The sequence below is a fragment of the Rhizopus delemar genome, genomic scaffold (genome assembly GCF_000149305.1).
Source record: "Rhizopus delemar RA 99-880 supercont3.2 genomic scaffold, whole genome shotgun sequence".
NCBI lineage: Eukaryota > Fungi > Mucoromycota > Mucoromycetes > Mucorales > Rhizopodaceae > Rhizopus > Rhizopus delemar.
This window is the reverse complement of record NW_027137828.1, coordinates 4,811,208-4,832,317: the sequence shown is the minus strand read 5'-3', so window position 1 is coordinate 4,832,317 and position 21,110 is coordinate 4,811,208. Positions and strand designations below refer to the sequence as shown.

General features: G+C 33.7%; 11 protein-coding genes across 11 annotated transcripts; 9 read left to right on the top strand and 2 right to left on the bottom strand.

The window, feature by feature from the left end:
* Positions 1–1,299: 1,299 nt before the first annotated feature.
* RO3G_04113 (uncharacterized protein) lies at positions 1,300–2,353 on the top strand (the record flags this gene model as incomplete). The annotated part of the gene is made up of 3 exons (XM_067658703.1): positions 1,300–1,898; positions 2,007–2,261; positions 2,335–2,353. The coding sequence occupies 3 exons, from the start codon at positions 1,300–1,302 to the stop codon at positions 2,351–2,353; spliced, it is 873 nt and encodes a 290-aa protein (XP_067514804.1).
* A 1,655-nt stretch (positions 2,354–4,008) lies between these two features.
* Positions 4,009–4,790, top strand: RO3G_04112 (uncharacterized protein; the record flags this gene model as incomplete). The annotated part of the gene is made up of 5 exons (XM_067658702.1): positions 4,009–4,056; positions 4,199–4,320; positions 4,389–4,554; positions 4,618–4,638; positions 4,785–4,790. 5 exons carry the CDS (start codon positions 4,009–4,011, stop codon positions 4,788–4,790), a joined length of 363 nt encoding a protein of 120 aa, XP_067514803.1.
* A 440-nt stretch (positions 4,791–5,230) lies between these two features.
* Positions 5,231–5,783, top strand: RO3G_04111 (uncharacterized protein; the record flags this gene model as incomplete). Its single annotated transcript, XM_067658701.1, has 3 exons — positions 5,231–5,407; positions 5,459–5,557; positions 5,748–5,783. The coding sequence occupies 3 exons, from the start codon at positions 5,231–5,233 to the stop codon at positions 5,781–5,783; spliced, it is 312 nt and encodes a 103-aa protein (XP_067514802.1).
* A 626-nt stretch (positions 5,784–6,409) lies between these two features.
* On the top strand, positions 6,410–7,186 carry RO3G_04110 (uncharacterized protein; the record flags this gene model as incomplete). Its single annotated transcript, XM_067658700.1, has 1 exon — positions 6,410–7,186. One exon carries the CDS (start codon positions 6,410–6,412, stop codon positions 7,184–7,186), a length of 777 nt encoding a protein of 258 aa, XP_067514801.1.
* A 270-nt stretch (positions 7,187–7,456) lies between these two features.
* Positions 7,457–7,895, top strand: RO3G_04109 (uncharacterized protein; the record flags this gene model as incomplete). Its single annotated transcript, XM_067658699.1, has 3 exons — positions 7,457–7,529; positions 7,564–7,687; positions 7,727–7,895. 3 exons carry the CDS (start codon positions 7,457–7,459, stop codon positions 7,893–7,895), a joined length of 366 nt encoding a protein of 121 aa, XP_067514800.1.
* A 2,120-nt stretch (positions 7,896–10,015) lies between these two features.
* RO3G_04108 (uncharacterized protein) lies at positions 10,016–10,312 on the top strand (the record flags this gene model as incomplete). Its single annotated transcript, XM_067658698.1, has 2 exons — positions 10,016–10,049; positions 10,173–10,312. 2 exons carry the CDS (start codon positions 10,016–10,018, stop codon positions 10,310–10,312), a joined length of 174 nt encoding a protein of 57 aa, XP_067514799.1.
* Positions 10,313–12,641: 2,329 nt separating this feature from the next.
* Positions 12,642–13,058, bottom strand: RO3G_04107 (uncharacterized protein; the record flags this gene model as incomplete). Its single annotated transcript, XM_067658697.1, has 1 exon — positions 12,642–13,058. The coding sequence occupies one exon, from the start codon at positions 13,056–13,058 to the stop codon at positions 12,642–12,644; it is 417 nt and encodes a 138-aa protein (XP_067514798.1).
* A 521-nt stretch (positions 13,059–13,579) lies between these two features.
* RO3G_04106 (uncharacterized protein) lies at positions 13,580–14,356 on the top strand (the record flags this gene model as incomplete). The annotated part of the gene is made up of 5 exons (XM_067658696.1): positions 13,580–13,627; positions 13,771–13,886; positions 13,955–14,120; positions 14,184–14,204; positions 14,351–14,356. 5 exons carry the CDS (start codon positions 13,580–13,582, stop codon positions 14,354–14,356), a joined length of 357 nt encoding a protein of 118 aa, XP_067514797.1.
* A 440-nt stretch (positions 14,357–14,796) lies between these two features.
* On the top strand, positions 14,797–15,349 carry RO3G_04105 (uncharacterized protein; the record flags this gene model as incomplete). The annotated part of the gene is made up of 3 exons (XM_067658695.1): positions 14,797–14,973; positions 15,025–15,123; positions 15,314–15,349. The coding sequence occupies 3 exons, from the start codon at positions 14,797–14,799 to the stop codon at positions 15,347–15,349; spliced, it is 312 nt and encodes a 103-aa protein (XP_067514796.1).
* A 626-nt stretch (positions 15,350–15,975) lies between these two features.
* On the top strand, positions 15,976–16,752 carry RO3G_04104 (uncharacterized protein; the record flags this gene model as incomplete). The annotated part of the gene is made up of 1 exon (XM_067658694.1): positions 15,976–16,752. One exon carries the CDS (start codon positions 15,976–15,978, stop codon positions 16,750–16,752), a length of 777 nt encoding a protein of 258 aa, XP_067514795.1.
* A 1,365-nt stretch (positions 16,753–18,117) lies between these two features.
* RO3G_04103 (uncharacterized protein) lies at positions 18,118–19,232 on the bottom strand (the record flags this gene model as incomplete). The annotated part of the gene is made up of 5 exons (XM_067658693.1): positions 18,118–18,363; positions 18,484–18,672; positions 18,731–18,800; positions 18,862–19,011; positions 19,072–19,232. 5 exons carry the CDS (start codon positions 19,230–19,232, stop codon positions 18,118–18,120), a joined length of 816 nt encoding a protein of 271 aa, XP_067514794.1.
* Positions 19,233–21,110: the final 1,878 nt, after the last annotated feature.

Below are 21,110 nucleotides of genomic sequence, written 5' to 3'. Positions count from 1 at the left end.
GAATGAACCCTGGATTATATCGTCTGACTATTAATTGTATAGTCTGACGTAGGCTGGACTGAGATCAATGATAAAATAATAAATAAAGATATCATTAATGACCAAACACGACATGGGCGTAAAGCATCGCCTGGTCTTACCCAGTAGTACTTGACACCATCAGATGTCCATATACTAATTTTCACTTCATCTGAAAAGACTACTTGTCGCCATGAATCAATATACTAGCTGCGGTACTTTCTGGCCCAAGCTAACTTTCGCTTCATATGCTCTTTTGTCAAAAATGGCTTCTTTTTTTTCAGCTTTGCATGGAAATTCATTGATTTTAGCACGTTAACTGTCGAACTATGCAATATAGAGAGCCCAGGTTTCAATAGCGGACGATACATACCTTTGGCTATCTGTAGCTGTCCTTTAATGGTTTGGGTTTTGATGTAATTCTTGGTAACATCAGGCACAATCGGTGGTCTATCCAGCTGACTACTTAAGATATTGACCTTTAGCTTCTTTGCATATCAATAAACAGGTGATGGGTAAATATGAAGCTCGGCGGAGATATCAGCAACTGTCCTGCTATTATGCAACGCAGACTTGATATCATCTTAGTTACGAGATAGTAAAGCAGATGGCATTTCGCGTAAAAAAGTATGAAAAAATAAATTGAGAATAACTACGGAAAAACCAATGAAAACAACCAATCTACTTATACCAGAACAATATAAAGGGTAATACGTTTCTAGCTGAGAATGATATAGCACTGGCTTCCTTATAGAAGTTGGTTGGTTTTTAAACAGAATGTTTAGTGGTCGTTTTTTGAATATAGAAAATCGTGAACCCGCAACATAACCAATCAAGTTTTTCCAGCTATGCTTTAAGCTCGAGAACGAAATCGAAGTACAGTAGGTGAAAAAATGGTCCGGATGTTTTTATAATATTCACAAATATTACTGTATCTTTACCAAATCTCAATCAAATTAAACGAAACAAACATTATTTTGAAGAGAAAACATGACTTTATTTATAGTAAAAATTTGATACGTCACACAGAATTTCAAAGAGAGCCACAAGAGATCAAACATTTGAGCAACATCCGGACCATTTTTCAGGGTGCCCCATAGAATTTTAATTTCCTAGATTGTTCAGTGCTGCTGACTCAGAAGCCGTCACTTTTGCTTTAGATGATTAATAATACATTACATTCATATTAATAATAAAAAAAAAAACTATAAATATCTACATTTTTTTGCTGATTTAGCATACTTTCTTCTTCTTTCGTTATTATTGCTGTTTCATATAAACATGGTTCGCTCTTTGCCTTTGGATGTACAAAATAACATCAAGTCCTTACTCAAATCTGGTCATCCTTACCCATCAATCATAGAACGAGTGCCTGGAGTCAAGAAAAGCACCATAAGTGACTATAAGCGAAGATGGTTTCCAAACATGAGGACCCTTAACTCAGGCCGTAAGTCCGAAATTACAGCTACTACCAAGTCCTACATCAGACGGTCAGTCATAACAGGTAAATTAAAGACCGGGAAGGATGTACAACGATATTTATGTGATATTGGATGCGTAATTGGCTGCTCTGCTTGCTTAAAACTTTTAAAATCGATGGGATTCCAGGCCCGTATCAAGAAGCACAAGCCGTTTTTAAAGGCTATTCATATGAAAAAGCGACTTGCATGGGCCAACGCCCACAAGGATTGGAAAAAAGATGATTGGCGTCGTATGATATTCTCAGACGAGACTAAGGTAAACGTTTGGGGATCAGACGGTGTGAAGTACTACTGGAAGAGACCAGATGACAAGCTTCGATTCCACCATCTTGACTTGACAGTAAAAGGAGGTGGAGGCAACATTATGATGTGGGGATGTATTACATACGATGGTCCTGGGTATGTTTGTCGTATTTATGATGGAACAATGAAGAAAGAGGATTATGTACATATATTGGATACAACGCTAATGGACACCCTAAATTACTACAATTATGATCCTAAAAGCATTTACTTCCAGCAGGATAATGATCCGAAACATACGTCAAAGGTTGCAAAAGCTTGGTTTGAAGAAAACAACTTCGACAGCAAGTCTATTTACAGTTGGCCTGTTCAGAGCCCAGATATAAACCCGATTGAACACATTTGGCATCACCTGAAGCTAAAATTAAGTACGTATGAAACCAAAGCTAAAGGCGTTCATGAACTATGGGATCGAATTGAAGAACAATGGGCGACCTTTACAAAAGATGATTATAGAAAGTATATAGATAGTATGCCAGCTAGAATCAGAGCTGTGATTCAAGCAAAAGGGGGATATACGGACTATTAACAGATATTATGAGGCACCCTGAAAAATGGTCCGGATGTTGCTCAAATGTTTGATCTCTTGTGGCTCTCTTTGAAATTCTGTGTGACGTATCAAATTTTTACTATAAATAAAGTCATGTTTTCTCTTCAAAATAATGTTTGTTTCGTTTAATTTGATTGAGATTTGGTAAAGATACAGTAATATTTGTGAATATTATAAAAACATCCGGACCATTTTTTCACCTACTGTATGTAGTAGCCACGACACTAGTCTAAATACCCTGATTTATCCAAGAGAATAAAAGGAACAAGAGAGGACGAGACTCGATAAAGAGATTGTTTTATTTAATAAGAAAATTGTACTCTATTTATACTTTTCATACACGGATAATATTTCATGTCATGGATTAATAATTAATGAGTATGGTCTAGCTGATGACAAATAGATAAGGGTTACGTGTCCTTCTATTGTTATATTTGTCATCGAATGCTCGTATATAATTGACTGCGGCTGACTGTGATTTAGCGTCAGAATTAATTATAGATCAGTACATAATATTAGAATCCCTTAACATTCTTTAGTTGAGAGCTTAATAAGTCGAGTTGATTTTTTTATTAAATTACATTCCTCATAATAGTATAAATACCCATAATCTTTTATTTAAATAAACATTAGTCAATTATCAAGTATTATTCTCTCTATTAGACTGTCCGTCTATCCCTATCTTTACTTATCTTTGTCTCGTTCTTACTTATCAACTATCGTAAGCCCTATTTGCAGTTCACACCTTCAAGCCCTTAACGCCACCCTTTCTTGTCCTCTTTTAGTTGTCCATCCAAGCTTCTTAGTTCCTGTCCGGTTCTTTCTCTCTCTCTCCTCTCTGGCTTGACAAAACAACTCATTACATTTAGTTCCTGGATTTAATGTAATTTAACCGTGCAATTACGCAGCATCTTATCCTTAATGAAGATTATCCGAATTAACCTGTAGTCTATCTATTGGATATATTTTGCATGCAGCTTATTCATACTATCTTCATATCGAGTTATGAATAATGGATACATCAAGTAGTTTCTTCTTGTGTAAGGACGCTTGATATGCTTGGTGTATTGTTTTGGTTGATAGAGCCAGGTGGCATACTTAAAGACATTTTTTATCAGAGTATTGGTTTTATAAATTAGCAGAAAGAAAGCAGCCGCCAACCGTTTTTGAGGTTCCGGCATTTATTTTTAAACGCCAAATTCCACAGGTTTGACTGTATCCATTTTTTTTGTAAACAAAACACATTACTTCTTTTTGTTGTCCTAAACAAAATGCTTAACCTGAACGCAAAAATTCCATTACCAGAGAAAACAGAGTTTCAATTCTTTAAGGACAATACTCTATCAAACTGGAAATTTGAGGATTATTTACAATTTCGCCTTGGAACTGACAAATCCGGTAGCTCTTTAGGTGCAAATAAGATCTTTAGTCAATACTGTCAAATCATGAATGAGATTAAAACCAAATTGAGAAACGAAGAGGTTAAGAAATACGTTACAAAATTATTAAATAGTAACGATTATAAGGTATAAGCAATTATATACATTCATTACATAATATACTAAAGTAAAAAAAAAAAAAAAAAAGAACAAAAACAAAGAACAAATTGTTGTTAACAACAGCTTCCACAATGTGAATTACTGTACGACGTCCATAATGGAAGCTCATGGCTCAGAGAAACTCCAAGGATCAAAGAAAAGAAAAGTAAAAGAAGATACAAATGAGAACAAATTGTGCTTAGAAGGAGAAGATAATGAAGAAGAAGGAAAAGAACCTTGTTGGAATTTCGGCAGTGTTAGTAATCGATAGTATTACAGTATAAAGATACATATTTAACTTTTTATAGGGAACCGAAGAAGAAGAAGAAGAAGAAGAAGTTGTAGTAATTGAAGATGTAGATGTGAACATCTGGGAAGTATGGACAAAAGTACTGGAATTGATGAAAGAAGAGAACATCAATCAATATAGGTATTTATCACTAAAACTGATAAGATTATCTTTCAGATATAGGGTCTATGTAATAACTCTTTATGTAGCTTGGAACATTTGAATTTTATACAGGTGGACAAGCGTATAAAGTCCAAAAACACATCCAAGTATTATCCCAAAGATTTGATAGAAATGACTCTTGCAAGCCAAAAAAAGGACATCAGCCCTCTTTATGAGGACGCTGAATTCTATAACAATATTTTTGATATTATTGTAAATAAAGATATCAACTAGGACATTATAGTAGCTATATTCATAGTATTCAATTTATTATAGGCTGTTGGAGAAGAATCATTAGTAGAAGAAACTTTAGTCAAAGCTGTGGAACCAGCTTTTTTTTCGAAGAACATAATTAAACGTTTCTTCCTTAAAGTGGTTTCATTATTGTAAGTCATAATCACTGTTTGATCACCATAACATCCATCTAACTTCTTTAATTGTAGTGCTGAAGGCTTGTTTGTTGAAGACAGCGATGCTTACAAGTTAGAAATTAGCTACAACCACCTAATCTTATGGCCAATTCTCCAATCATTGTGCAAAACCATATCCAACACTAAATTTTCCGTAGGAGAAATAAAGCTGGAGGCGATGTCAAAAGAATTGAAATTATTAAAAAACGACAATAGCCATTACTACAATGCCGACGGCATTATAAAAAATACAAAAAATCACTTGGAAATGGGTATATTAGAGACTACAGGTCCATTACTCATTACAAATGATCAAAAGGAAACAAATGATAATATAAAATCTGGCTTTGGTCTTGTGGCTATGCTTCACACTATTGGTCGTGAGTTCTTTTATGGTGATTTTAGTTTGTTCAAAAAAATTGGAGTTTTTTTTATACAAGCAACTCGTATGTATCTTTTTTTAAATCTAAAACTTAAACATGCTTATCAAAATTTTCGTCGACACTTTAGCTACGAAAATCAGAATATGGAGAGTATCTATGCCAGCTGAGGAAATTTATCTATCTACTTGTATTGGGTCAGTGGTCGTACCAACAAACGCCAACACTTCAGAAGAGCAATTACGGCAATTAATCGATAATTTCTGGCAGCTAAGAGTAAGTGTATTTTGATAAATCTGTATTACTTTTTACGACTAATATTTTCAGACATCAATTATGGAATCATGTAAAGCAATTGAAGAGTTAAAAGACTCTCATATTGAAAACATGAAGATAAAAACAAGAAGATTAAAAGGTCATGAAAATGTATCAAATTTGTGTGACAACTTTAAGACAAACACACTAATCAAATTACCAAGGGTGTACATAAAAGAATCAAAAGATTTACACTTCAACAGTTCACCTTTGTACCAATATTGAAGTCATAAAACAATTAATTATTTATTGTCAAAAGCATGCATAAAACATTAATTTTATCTTTGAATATTAATGACAGCTCTTGGTCATACTTCATTTTATTGAAAATGAGTGATTTTAGGAAAAAACCATTATTATAATAAACTTATTTGTATAAATACATATTATCTATTGAAAGTATAAATAAAATAAAAATGATATGTAAATATCGAATTGTGTCTTTATTGTAGTCGATTGCTTTTCTTTGAGCTGTCTTCATTTTAAATACTTGCTATTATTTGAAATATCAAAATAGTTGTATTAACTGTAACGTAAGGGATTACTGGACAAACGGTTTACAATGACACCAAATTAATTTTCGGACAAGAAATTTATTGAAGATAATTTTAGCCTCATAACAAAATGAAGTTGTCTTTTTCTCATCCAGCAATTCACTAAAAAAACATGTCAGCTCGAATCACCATAAACTACACCTGACCTTTAATAATATCTGAAGATGAAACAAAAGTAAAGCATGAGAGGTTTTTTTTATCTTTTTAGAACACATCACTCGATTAGAGAGATTGCAGAGCTCGTTGGATTGAGCTAGTCTACTATGCAAGATATAAAAACCAAAATTGATAACTATGGCAGCCCTTTACCTCACAAGAAAACAGGTCGTCCATTGAAAATAAATGAAAGAACTGAAAGGCACTTGAACAGGATAATTAGAGAGGATCCTTTTGCCTCAAAGAAATAAATATGGAATTAGCAAAGCTGAATGTTTTTGTTAGCATAGGAATCCTTCGATCGTATGTGGATCGACTTGACTTCAAATCGTACAGAGCAGCTCACAAGCCTAGATTGACTGCAAGGCATCGTAAAAGCAGGCTTCGCTGGGCGAAGGAACACCTCAATTGGACCGAAGACCAATGGAGAAGCGTTGTTTCGTCTGATGAGTCGCGCTTTTGTACAAAAGGCAGTAAACGCGGAAAAAGAGTGCTCAGGGAGGAAGGAGAGCGTTATGACGAAAGAAATATAATATCCACAGTCAAGTGGGGTGGAGGTGGTGCTACGGTTTGGGGATGTTTTTGGGGAGGAGGTTTCGGACCTTTAGAAATTATTGATACCACTTCCGTTGACCAAGAAATATATATCAATATTTTGGCCAATAGGTTTCGTCCTTGGTTTACAAATGTCACGGCACATCAGAAGAGGGATTTTATCTTCCAAGAGGATGGTGCTTCCTGTCACATAGGTGGTTGTGCTCGATGGTGGAAGGAAACCTACCCAATCAGGGGGTTTGAGTACTGGCCTGCTCAAAGCCCTGATTTGAACCCCATTGAACATGTTTGGAATGCTCTTGAAAGACAAATTGAGAGAAAAAGGTCGTCGGTCAAAGACTTGGAGCACTTGAAGGTGGCTCTACGAGAAGAATGGGAAAGAATGGATGATGAGTTTGCCGACCGACTAGTTCGAAGCATGAAAAAGCAATATGAGACAATTACTAAAGCTAAAAGCGGCGCAACAGAATGCTGAAAATTATTTTATGGACATAATTTTGAAATAAGCATCTGAACCTCTCTTTTCTCAAAATTTGAAATCCCAAGCTTAAGTTCCGATGTATTAATCAGACTTGAAATTACATGCCATATTTTTTAAAAACTTTGCTTCCTAAAATTTATTCGGTGTGATTATATAATTAATTAGAGTGTAAAATATTACTTGAAACCAAACAAAGCAAAGCCATCTCCAAGTTCAAAAATAGAAATAATATAAAAAAAATTTTACGTAGTTATTTCAATCTTTATGAATAGATATAGAGAGAAGGCTTCTTTATCTCCTAAAATTAAAACGAATAAAAACTCATCAGATTTCCATAGTAAACAATATTAATTCCAATAACCGCCGATCAGTAAAACTGAAGGACTACTGTCGACTCTGGAAAGAGTCCAAGTTCAAAGGATTAAGCAGACGGGCTAAGTCCTACCTTCCAAAGTTCCTTGGTAGGCTAACCGGTTCGTCGATAAACAAATTAATGTAAATCCTAGTCATGGTTTGCTACTCATCTGATGAAAGCCAGAACAATGACAATATTAATTCCAATAACCGCCGATCAGTAAAACTGAAGGACTACTGTCGACTCTGGAAAGAGTCCAAGTTCAAAGGATTAAGCAGACGGGCTAAGTCCTACCTTCCAAAGTTCCTTGGTAGGCTAACCGGTTCGTCGATAAACAAATTAATGTAAATCCTAGTCATGATCATTGTAAGGCAAAGAAGCAAAAAATGATATTCTATAATTTATTTTTCAGAATGTACAAAAGTATGACGCAATATATGGAATTTAAATACTGTATCACAGTGAATACAGTACATGGACGTCAGACTCAGTCAGCCACTACAAATAATGCCAAATGTTACTCGAATTTCAAGACCGCTATTTTTCAAAACTTAATACACTATGTGGAAAAATTATTCGCGCATTTTATAAAAAAAAATTAGCGTACTTTTTAAATAAAGAATCACACACCAAACAAAATCAATTTAGCGCACTTTTTTTAAAGAATTCACACATTACTTATACGCGAAATGCGCAAGTTTATTAAATAGACCTACGATTAAGACAGTCGTCAAATTTGGTTAGAAAATGTGCCAATTTTTTTTTATAAAATGCGCGAATAATTTTTCCACATAGTGTAAATCACTCAAAAGCATAGATTCTGTACTGAAAATGTAGTATAAGCATAAGAATCATATATGTAATTGGTTTATAACTTTAAAAGAAGCTATCATATATAAAAAATCAACTTTTGTTTTTTTACGCCAAAGATGAGCATACTAAAAAGGAAAAAAAAACTGATGTTTAAAACGAAAACCTCCATTGTGAAATTAAAACTCGTTTTTTCTTTTTTTTTTTTTTTTTTTCTGTTATATTCTTAGGCAAAGCCTCATTATTATATTTTGACTTTCTGTGCCTTGAGTTTACTTACAATATTTTTTTCATCTTTTTCCATCCCTTTTTTTAACCTTTTTGTCAGAATTAATTATAGATGTTGTATAACATTAACTGATTGTAGTTGACAGTAATAAATATAAGTCTTAATACAAGATCATAATTAAAATAAAATATAAGTTTATTTAAATAAGACCATACAATCAATTCCAATTAAACATATTCTTGTAGAATATGTATTGTATTCATGAGAGTTCTTTGATAAGAAGATGTATCAACTAAAATAACCAAATCCAATCCAATGTCAGGAATACTGCTAATCTTTCACATAATTGAAATAACGCGTAAAATAACGTTATTCAAATCAGTGAGGAATGCTCAGAATAAAAGATGATCTATGACAGACATACAAAAGAACAAATGAAAAGTTTTCATAATCGTAATTAGAGATGACACTTGATAAAGTACCTGAAGATTAGAAGAACGATCACTATAGAAGATATCAAGCCACTCACTCAATAAGATAGAAATACCTGCCCTCAATTAGAATAATTTTTACTTTAACTTAAACTGAAATATATCTCAATTTCAAAAAGTACTCAAACTGTTTCTTTATTTTGGTTTCTACGTTTTTCTGAATTATTTTTACCGCTATACAACAACCATTGGAAAACTTACCAACGAAGAAAGCACCTAGCGTAGATCACCTCCGGAATGAAATGCTACGATCTATACAACCTCTACTAATATCGATCCTTCTTTCGCTCTTCCGTTTATGCTGGATGTGGTCTTACACTCGACAATTTTGGAGTGTTGCTCAAGTTGTCCCGATATATAAATAAGGCTCCACTGACGAACCGAGTAATTACCGACCTATCAGTCTAATTTCTATCTTTAGAAAGACCTTGAAACGTTGCATACAATATAGCTTGCAAACTAACGGATACCCACTTGACATTACACAAGGCGGTTTCAGAGAATCCCGTGGTGCGGTAGATCAAGCTCTTTGCCTTGCAGAAATCTGCCATATACTGCGTTCACATTATCATACCAAGCCCGTACTAGCCTTTCTGGATATAAAATCCGCCTATGATACTGTCGACAGGAACTATATATGGAAGGTCTTACAGCCTTATGTATCGCCTCCACTCCTAGGTCTTCTACGCAACTTGTTTGATGAAGTCCAGATAGAAGTGCTCCTCTCAAATGCAACTTCTAGGCGTTTCCATCCAAAGACTAGAGTACTCCAAGGATCCATCCTCTCGCCCTACCTTTACTCGGTATATATAAATCAACTTCCGGTATACCTACGCCATCAAGCTATAGAGGATGATACACCCTCATTATATTTAGCACCACTCTTGAATTGCTTACTTTACGCGGACGATGTGGTTTTGATAGCCAACAGATCAACAATGGCTGATATACTACGAGAATGCGAAGAACATAGTATACAAATGGGATACCGGTGGAGTCCTTCAAAATGTGTCATTTTGGATAATCAACCACAGACAATAGAATATGCTATCTATGACCAAGTTCTACCGCAAGCGACAACTTTTACTTACCTAGGAATACCCTTCAAACCAGGCGGCCACCTTGATCCGGAGAAGCTTGTACAAAGCAATATTTTCAAAGCCATGTCTACGATGAATGTCCTATCTTCTATTGGAGTAAACCCATCTGGATTCTCCAAGCTCCTATGCTCCTGATTTTATGCTCAAATAGTTCGGCCACAAATGGAATATGGCATAGTTATCAACTGTTTCAATCATACTCAGCTGAAATCTTTAGAAGAGGCACAAGACAAATGCATATGTAAGATCTACGGCGAGTCTAGAAAAACTTCCACCAAGGTGATGCTCCATTTGGCTAAGTTACCCACAATGAGAGAAAGAGTAGCTATCCTGCAAGCCCAATTCCTCTTTCGTTCATTATCTTTACCTGAGGACACACTGCTGTATCGCTTAATGCCACATATACAGTACACCAGAGGTCATCAATGGTATAAACTATCAAAAACTGCTCTGTGGAAATTGATGCCGCCGACAATAGCCGACTTAGATACCCGAGGCTTTAGAGCAATAAAAAAGAAATTTCTTCACTCTAACCTTGAAAAACAGATCCAAGTGATTTATCCAAGAGAATAAAAGGAACAAGAGAGGACGAGACTCGATAAAGAGATTGTTTTATTTAATAAGAAAATTGTACTCTATTTATACTTTTCATACACGGATAATATTTCATGTCATGGATTAATAATTAATGAGTATGGTCTAGCTGATGACAAATAGATAAGGGTTACGTGTCCTTCTATTGTTATATTTGTCATCGAATGCTCGTATATAATTGACTGTGGCTGACTGTGATTTAGTTCCTGGATTTAATGTAATTTAACCGTGCAATTACGCAGCATCTTATCCTTAATGAAGATTATCCGAATTAACCTGTAGTCTATCTATTGGATATATTTTGCATGTAGCTTATTAATACTATTTTCATATCGAGTTATGAATGATGGATACATCACCAAGGTAAGAACTCCAGACTACTATCCAGCTGTCGACCAACAATCACCCTCGACCCTATCTTGTGGCTGCCAATGACTCATGAAGAAAGAAGTCGATGTATACGATGGCACCTTGGTTGGTTGCCAGGTGGAGCTCCCAAACCCTACCCTCGACATCCCAACAACAACCTGTCAAGACGTCACGTCATCAGCTACCTAAATATGCATCGCCGTCTCTGTATGCCTGAAACAATAGCTGACCATATATCTTTCCTTTTGAATATGCTTCCGACACGCACATTTGTCCCCTCTAGTATTGCTTTGTCCTGGACCTGTCGATGGCCCCGTTATATGTTCTATCCTCCATGAATTAGATCAACTACAACACTATACAACCATCCCATGCAAGACACCTCATGGTCAAGAACTAATTGATTGACTAAGACAATTCAACTAACTTCGTATGCCTCTCTATGTATCCTACTTTCCTTTCTCATTTTTTACCCTTGAGCCTGAAGGGGGGTTTTTTTTTTCTAAACATCAAACCTCCAAACGAATTGATCTGGTCCACGCGGACACTTGTTTGTTTTATTTTTTAGCGCTCAATTGGACCTTTAATAAAATTTAACGTTTAAACAAAGATAATTGTCCCAAAGTAAAATCTGTTTGTTCATTTGCCAAGAAGATCTGTCCTTTTGAGTAAAGGGAAGTGTCACAGTTAGGTTAAATCAAATTGGTCAGAAAAATTATGCACACACTTAAGATTTAAAAATGAGGCCCTTTTTTTTCACTTTTTGTTTCGAAACTTGGCAATGAAAAATACTTTCCTTTATGAAGCTGAACAGGAAAATGCTCATGAAGAACAAGGAATAAAAGTGCTCGACCTTATGGAGGATGTTCTAACGCAAATCAACGATCCTAACATTTTCCTGTAAACTATCGCCTTATTTACAGGACTTTCAAATTTAATAGGAAATTTTAATAGAAGATAAGTTTTTAAGATTTAGTAGAAAGTTTACAGGACCGTTAGAACAAACCCAACGGTAGAGGGGTATTGGATTAATTTTAATAGATCGGAGCTAAGTATTTAATACCTTTTGTGAGGATTTCACTTTATGATTCCTATTAACTTGGACCCTATTAAAATTTCTACACTATATTTTTTTAAAATTGACATGAGCTCTGACGATGTTTACGCAGCTATAGCAAAACGATTCATCAAATCTAAACAGTTCCAAAACGTAGCAAATTAGTATCTTCTTGCTTTAAAAGGCTTTAATCTTGAATATGATGAAGAAACCCATCATATCAGGTCACTTTCTAGTCATAAAGTTGTCAATCAAGATCGCATCGGGTATTATCTTCGTCTCATTGCAGATGGCTTCTTGTAATCATCAACCTACGACAAAAAAAAACTTTTTGCTGTCGCTTCAGAATGCGCCGAATCAATATCTGCTGACTGATACTTACTAAAATAGAGAACGGTAAAGGTTTTGTTTCTTCCACTTTGCTTGATTGACTTTAAAGTATTCTCATAGATTTTCTTGTATATGGCGTTCCGGAATTTTCCTAAAGATGGTTGTCAGGCTAATAGGGCGGAAATTGTCTAGTTCAGATGGTAAACCTTTCTTGTGTATAGGGACGATCTGGGCAATACGCCATGACTGTGGAACATAAGACCAGGACCAACACATTTGAAATAGTACGAGAAGGATCGGCGTTAGTAGGAGCTGTATAGGCTGTAACATTTCGATAAGCAGATGATCTACACCGGGGACCTTTTTGACAGGCAAGGAGCGAATCGCAGAAACTATGTCGTCAGTGATGATAGGGCAATCAATTGTAAAAGATAAATTAGGTAAAGTAGCATTATTGCATTGTTGATCACCTGAGAATATAGCTTCCAAGTGAGATGTCATCGTGTTAGCAGCAGGTTGTGGGCCAGTCATTTTTGAGGTTTCGACATTTATATTTAAACGCCAAATTCCGTAGGTTTGAATTTATCCATTTTTATTTTTCAAACAAAATGCATTACTCTCTGAAAAAAAATACAGAAGCAAGTTTTGTCCCCTTTGTTGTCCTAAACAAAATGCTTAACCTGAACGCAAAAATTCCATTACCAGAGAAAACAGAGTTTCAATTCTTTAAGGACAATACTCTATCAAACTGGAAATTTGAAGATTGTTTACAATTTCGCCTTGGAACTGACAAATCCGGTAGCCCTTTAGGTGCAAATAAGATCTTTAGTCAATACTGTCAAATCATGAATGAGATTAAAACCAAATTGAGAAACGAAGAGGTTAAGAAATACGTTACAAAATTATTAAATATCAACGATTACAAGGTATAAGCAACTATATACATCCAATACATAATTTACTAAAGTAAAAAAAAAAAAAAGAACAAAAACAAAGAACAAACTGTTGTCAGCAACAACTTCCACAACGTGAATTATTGTACGACGTCCATAATGGAAGCTCATGGTTCAGAGAAACTCCAAGGATCAAAGAAAAGAAAAGTAAAAGAAGATACAAATGAGAACAAATTGTGCTTAGAAGGAGAAGATAATGAAGAAGAAGGAAAAGAGCCTTGTTGGGATTTTAGCAGTGTTAGTAATCGATGGACTTACAGTATAGATACATATTTAATTTTTTTGTATAGGGAATCGCAGAAGAAGAAGAAAAAATTGTAGTAATTGAAGATGTAGATGTGAACATTTGGGAAGTATGGACAAAAGTACTGGAATTGATGAAAGAAGACAACATCAATCAATATAGGTATTTATCATTAAAACTGATAAAATTATATTCCAGATATAGAATTTATGTAATAACTCTTTATATAGCTTGGATCATTTGAATTTTATACAGGTGGACAAGCGTATAAAGTCCAAAAACACATCCAAGTATTATCCCAAAGATTTGATAGAAATGACTCTTGCAAGCCAAAAAAAGGACATCAGCCCTCTTTATGAGGACGCTGAATTCTATAACAATATTTTTGATATTATTGTAAATAAAGATATCAACTAGGACATTATAGTAGCTATATTCATAGTATTCAATTTATTATAGGCTGTTGGAGAAGAATCATTAGTAGAAGAAACTTTAGTCAAAGCTGTGGAACCAGCTTTTTTTTCGAAGAACATAATTAAACGTTTCTTCCTTAAAGTGGTTTCATTATTGTAAGTCATAATCACTGTTTGATCACCATAACATCCATCTAACTTCTTTAATTGTAGTGCTGAAGGCTTGTTTGTTGAAGACAGCGATGCTTACAAGTTAGAAATTAGCTACAACCACCTAATCTTATGGCCAATTCTCCAATCATTGTGCAAAACCATATCCAACACTAAATTTTCCGTAGGAGAAATAAAGCTGGAGGCGATGTCAAAAGAATTGAAATTATTAAAAAACGACAATAGCCATTACTACAATGCCGACGGCATTATAAAAAATACAAAAAATCACTTGGAAATGGGTATATTAGAGACTACAGGTCCATTACTCATTACAAATGATCAAAAGGAAACAAATGATAATATAAAATCTGGCTTTGGTCTTGTGGCTATGCTTCACACTATTGGTCGTGAGTTCTTTTATGGTGATTTTAGTTTGTTCAAAAAAATTGGAGTTTTTTTTATACAAGCAACTCGTATGTATCTTTTTTTAAATCTAAAACTTAAACATGCTTATCAAAATTTTCGTCGACACTTTAGCTACGAAAATCAGAATATGGAGAGTATCTATGCCAGCTGAGGAAATTTATCTATCTACTTGTATTGGGTCAGTGGTCGTACCAACAAACGCCAACACTTCAGAAGAGCAATTACGGCAATTAATCGATAATTTCTGGCAGCTAAGAGTAAGTGTATTTTGATAAATCTGTATTACTTTTTACGACTAATATTTTCAGACATCAATTATGGAATCATGTAAAGCAATTGAAGAGTTAAAAGACTCTCACATTGAAAACATGAAGATAAAAACAAGAAGATTAAAAGGTCATGAAAATGTATCAAATTTGTGTGACAACTTTAAGACAAACACACTAATCAAATTACCAAGGGTGTACATAAAAGAATCAAAAGATTTACACTTCAACAGTTCACCTTTGTACCAATATTGAAGTCATAAAACAATTAATTATTTATTGTCAAAAGCATGCATAAAACATTAATTTTATCTTTGAATATTAATGACAGCTCTTGGTCATACTTCATTTTATTGAAAATGAGTGATTTTAGGAAAAAACCATTATTATAATAAACTTATTTGTATAAATACATATTATCTATTGAAAGTATAAATAAAATAAAAATGATATGTAAATATCGAATTGTGTCTTTATTGTAGTCGATTGCTTTTCTTTGAGCTGTCTTCATTTTAAATACTTGCTATTATTTGAAATATCAAAATAGTTGTATTAACTGTAACGTAAGGGATTACTGGACAAACGGTTTACAATGACACCAAATTAATTTTCGGACAAGAAATTTATTGAAGATAATTTTAGCCTCATAACAAAATGAAGTTGTCTTTTTCTCATCCAGCAATTCACTAAAAAAACATGTCAGCTCGAATCACCATAAACTACACCTGACCTTTAATAATATCTGAAGATGAAACAAAAGTAAAGCATGAGAGGTTTTTTTTATCTTTTTAGAACACATCACTCGATTAGAGAGATTGCAGAGCTCGTTGGATTGAGCTAGTCTACTATGCAAGATATAAAAACCAAAATTGATAACTATGGCAGCCCTTTACCTCACAAGAAAACAGGTCGTCCATTGAAAATAAATGAAAGAACTGAAAGGCACTTGAACAGGATAATTAGAGAGGATCCTTTTGCCTCAAAGAAATAAATATGGAATTAGCAAAGCTGAATGTTTTTGTTAGCATAGGAATCCTTCGATCGTATGTGGATCGACTTGACTTCAAATCGTACAGAGCAGCTCACAAGCCTAGATTGACTGCAAGGCATCGTAAAAGCAGGCTTCGCTGGGCGAAGGAACACCTCAATTGGACCGAAGACCAATGGAGAAGCGTTGTTTCGTCTGATGAGTCGCGCTTTTGTACAAAAGGCAGTAAACGCGGAAAAAGAGTGCTCAGGGAGGAAGGAGAGCGTTATGACGAAAGAAATATAATATCCACAGTCAAGTGGGGTGGAGGTGGTGCTACGGTTTGGGGATGTTTTTGGGGAGGAGGTTTCGGACCTTTAGAAATTATTGATACCACTTCCGTTGACCAAGAAATATATATCAATATTTTGGCCAATAGGTTTCGTCCTTGGTTTACAAATGTCACGGCACATCAGAAGAGGGATTTTATCTTCCAAGAGGATGGTGCTTCCTGTCACATAGGTGGTTGTGCTCGATGGTGGAAGGAGGCCCACCAAATCAAGGGTTTTGAATACTGGCTTGCTGAAAGCCATGATTTGAACCCCATTGAGCATGTTTGGAATGCTCTTGAAAGGCGAATTGAGACAAAAAGGTCGTCGGTCAAAGACTTGGAGCAACTGAAGGCGGCTCTACGAGAAGAATGGGAAAGAATGGATGATGAGTTTGCAGACCGATTAGTTCGAAGTATGAAGAGACGGTATGAAGCAGTTATCAAAGCTAAAGGCGGCGCAACAGAATATTGAAAGTTATTTTATGAATATATTTTTAAAATAAACATGTGAATCTTTCTTTTCTCAAAACTTGAAATCCCAAGCTTAAGTATACAGGTATGAATTGGTCTTGGAATTACATGCTATATTTTTTCAAAATTTTGTTTCTATTTTTTGTCCCAAGATTAATTTGGTGTGACTGTATGAAATATGAGACAAAAACTACAAAAAGACAATAGTTATAAAACTAAAGATTATATCGCTTTATTAATAAAAAAAACATTGAAGGTATTTATACTTTTTGAATATCTGTGCCTTTACCGCTATTTCAATTGATCGGTTAAAAGAATGATATGGAAGATAAAGGAAGGATAGTGGATAATCAATAGCCACTGTCTTCTTGACGAATCAAGAGTCAATGAAGTAAATAATTATTGATCTAACGATAATGATAGAATAGGATTGAACTGCTGTTGTTATAATCAGGTTCCGATATGGTCTTTAGAACGCTATTAGGATAACAGAGCAAGATTGGCTATTGCAGAAGTCTCACATTGATTAATAGAGATCTGGTTAGACTATAATTCCGTAGTATCCAAGTTTATCCATGAATGTTCACTTTATTAGTTGTGTGGATATAACAGTAATTAAGAAAAATAAAAACAAAGAACAAAAAACAGTCTGTGTACTTTTTGAGACTGATCTTTATTTTAGTTTAAATTCTAAAGTAAAAATTATTCTAATTGAAGGCAGGTATTTATAACTTATTGAGTGAGTGGCTTGATATCTTCTATTGTAAGCGTTCTTTTAATCTTCAGGTACTTTATCAAGCGTTATCTCTAATTATGATTATAGAAACTTTTCATTTGTTCTTTTGTATATCTGTCATAGATTATCTTTTATTCTGGGAATTCCTCACTGATTTGAATAACGTTATTTTACGCATTATTTCAGTTATGTGAAAGATTAGAAATATTCCTGACGTTGGATTGAATTTCTGACAAAAAGAAAAGATTTTGTTACTTTAGTTGATGCTTTTTTTCTTATCAAAGAACTCTCATTAATACAATATATATTCTAAAAGAATATGTTTAATTGGACTTGATTGTATGATCTTATTTAAATAAACTTATACTTTATTTTGTTTTAATTGAAGCCTTGTATCTAGACTTATATTTGTCAATGCTAACTACGACCAATTGTTGTTCTGCAACGTACTCTTGGACTTCGAATTTTTTAGCTCTTTTTGTTTATAGAAGGCGTAACAATAACCTTTTAGTATGGATTACAACTATAAACAAAAACATGTGCTTATGAATATCAAGCAAATTAGTCATTTAATATTGTATTAAAAAACGATTTATAAACGCTTCAAATACTAATTAATAAATATTCATTTTATTGCCTTGTTTCTCCACCGATACCACCAAATTTAAAATAGTTGTTTTGTAATTCTGGCAAGATTCTATCAAAACTTTCCGTAATTGCATCCGGTTCACCTTCACGATGAGTAAAGTCCATACATGCTTGTCCGTTTCCAGAAACATAGAATTCTGGCTTAATCCATGTGTTTGAATGTGAAAATGTAGAGCGTTTTACTAGGTCCCAAGGATGCTCAATATTGTTGGGCATTCCGGGGCTTGGCTTTATAAAATTTTGTTTATCTGTTATTTTAAGCAAGTTTGCGTGAACAAAAAGTAGATAATCTTCTGTAATTGATGGATAGTATTGAATCATAGTATGTCCACAAAAACGGTCACCTACCATTGTACCTGCCATACCAAGAAATGTTTCAACCATATGATATGGTGCACTTAATGCTTGCCAAGCATATTTAAATGTATCTTTATCCCCATTTAAAAATTGAAAATATATTTCATATTGATCCTGCATATACCAAGCCAATTGAAGAGGTAGCCATGATTTTTCTTTATTGATGACCATTTGTCCAGACTGTAAGATTATATTAATATTCATATATATATATATATATATATATATATATATGTACCTCCTGTTCCCATTCATCATTACAAGATATTTGTAAAATCTCAAAGATTTTATTCTCTCCATGTGTTTTCCTATTTTAAAATGTAGATATGTATGGGAAAGAATATAAAAAGATGCGTAAATTATGAATACCAAAAGTCAGGCCAAAACAAGGCTCCAGTCTTTTTATATTCTGGTGTGTCAAATAAAAAGGTTGGATCACGAGCAGGAATATTATCAGAGTCCAAATACAAGACTTCTTTGAATGCTGAATTAATGATTGCTGCAGCTTTAATTTGGAATCTAAGAAACATATGCGTAAATATACTGGTATTATATTATTTTTTCTATTTTTCTTATTACTGTTTGTCAGCATCTCTTCTATGTTCAATCGGTCGGGGCAAATTTGAATACGATAAATCTCTTGCAGTAGCGCCCAGAGCTGTCAATTCATTTATCATAAGAGCAGAGGGCTTTTCATCAGATAAGTGCCACACTTCAATATCCAAATTACAGTGATGCATATGTCTTAGAAGCTTTATGGTTGTCAACGCGCGCTGAAATGTATCTCTGTTACCAGCCACAAGAACGATGCCTTTTCCTATAAAATTTGGTACGCTGCTTTCTTCATTAACAGATGTAATAAATCGCTGCCAGCGCTTTCTATATACATCCATTGTCTTGTCGCTTAGCCGTTTCCAGAAGTCGATATGAGCTCTTGTGTGGTTTGGGTCTGTGTTTCTGATGACAATAGCTGTATTACAAACATCTTTGGTTATTTTTTGTTGTCTAAATAGGCTGCTGTCAACATCATTTTCAACTTTTGTGTTTGTCACTGATATCTTATTTGAAGCAGAGTACAAACAAAAGGCAATAAAAAAAGTAAATGATGCTATCAATAATAAAATTCTGAACCTCGTGCCGCTGTATGTCATGAACAGTATGCTTCTTTTTTAAATTGAAAACAAGAAGAAATGTACATTAATAACATGGTTTCACTGTTAAAAAAATCTGAGCTTCAATATGAAAATCATTTTCATTGAAAACGTCATTATGTGAAACAATGATGATCCCTTAAACATGATACTAATTAGTTTATGGCTTCTTAAAAGATGGTAATCATAATAGTTGAATCTTGGCTTTTTGATGATATTAATGTGCTAAAGCTAGACTGCTTTTATATTTGTATTTGTATCCCTATAATATGACTTTTGTTCTTTATTCCCATATAACCCAAGCATCTGCATTAACATTGGGAAATGTAATCGTCTTGGCAGATTTATTCAAATTAAAAGAACAAAAAAAATTTTTTTTATGTAGTTTTTAATCTGAAATCCACCAAATAAATATATAATAAGCTTTTTGAATGAATATCAGATATATATAAAATAAGGGTCCCCTTATTTAATGATGTTTACTCATTAAATTCAACTTAAAAGTAACAGATCATCGGAATGATAAATGGGTGTCACCTCAAATACCTAAAAATGAAGCCGAAATAAGGTTGCCAAGAATTTGAGCGAGTCTAAAAACATTATTCAACCAAATGAGGGCTAATTGATATGCCCACACATGTGGTAAAGAAAAATAGTATTTATTACTTCTTTAGCTGTTCCTTATATTTAATCTCCTTTCTGATAATCAAGTTTATAGGTTTTATAAAGAACAGGAAATAAGATTTCTGCTTCTAGATCCAAGCATTACAACTGAGGAAAGCATACTTTGTGCAAAAATGTCGTGTTAGGAGTAAAGCATACAATTGATAGTTATAATCTTGTACAAGGTATAGAGAGACCCTGTTCATTTCTACTTTTGCCCTTGCTATAGGCATGTCTTTTATTAACAGTCTTATTATTTAAACTTTCAATGCATTGTTCATGATCTTCAACAATTTGTAAAAAAAAAAAAAAAAAAAAACTACCTTTATAAACACATTCATAATCTAAAACAAATAGATTAGTTATTTTTCATTTTAATAGTAAATTGATAGATGGATATTCCTTCTTTTTTTATTTACTTTATTGAAAATGGCCAATATGATGTTAAATGATCAGCGAAAGTATCACAAATATATCTAAATCGATTGTTACTAAATAAAAGTAAAATATAAGCCTACATGTTAAAGTCTAACATAGATTAGCTCTTGTTTTAATAAGAATCTTATTTACTTGTTATAGGTATTTGATTCACATAAGATTATTTTGATATACTAATCAATACATATAAATAGTTCCTTGATCCTTGTACTATGTAGCGGTTGTATAAAAAAAAAGTCGATGAAAGTCCTTGATAGAAAACAGATAGCCATACCCTACTATATTAAAGTAACAAAGGTCGATCTAAAGATTTTGATGATCAAATTTATGAAAGCAGTTCTATATCTTAATGAAATCTGACTACTA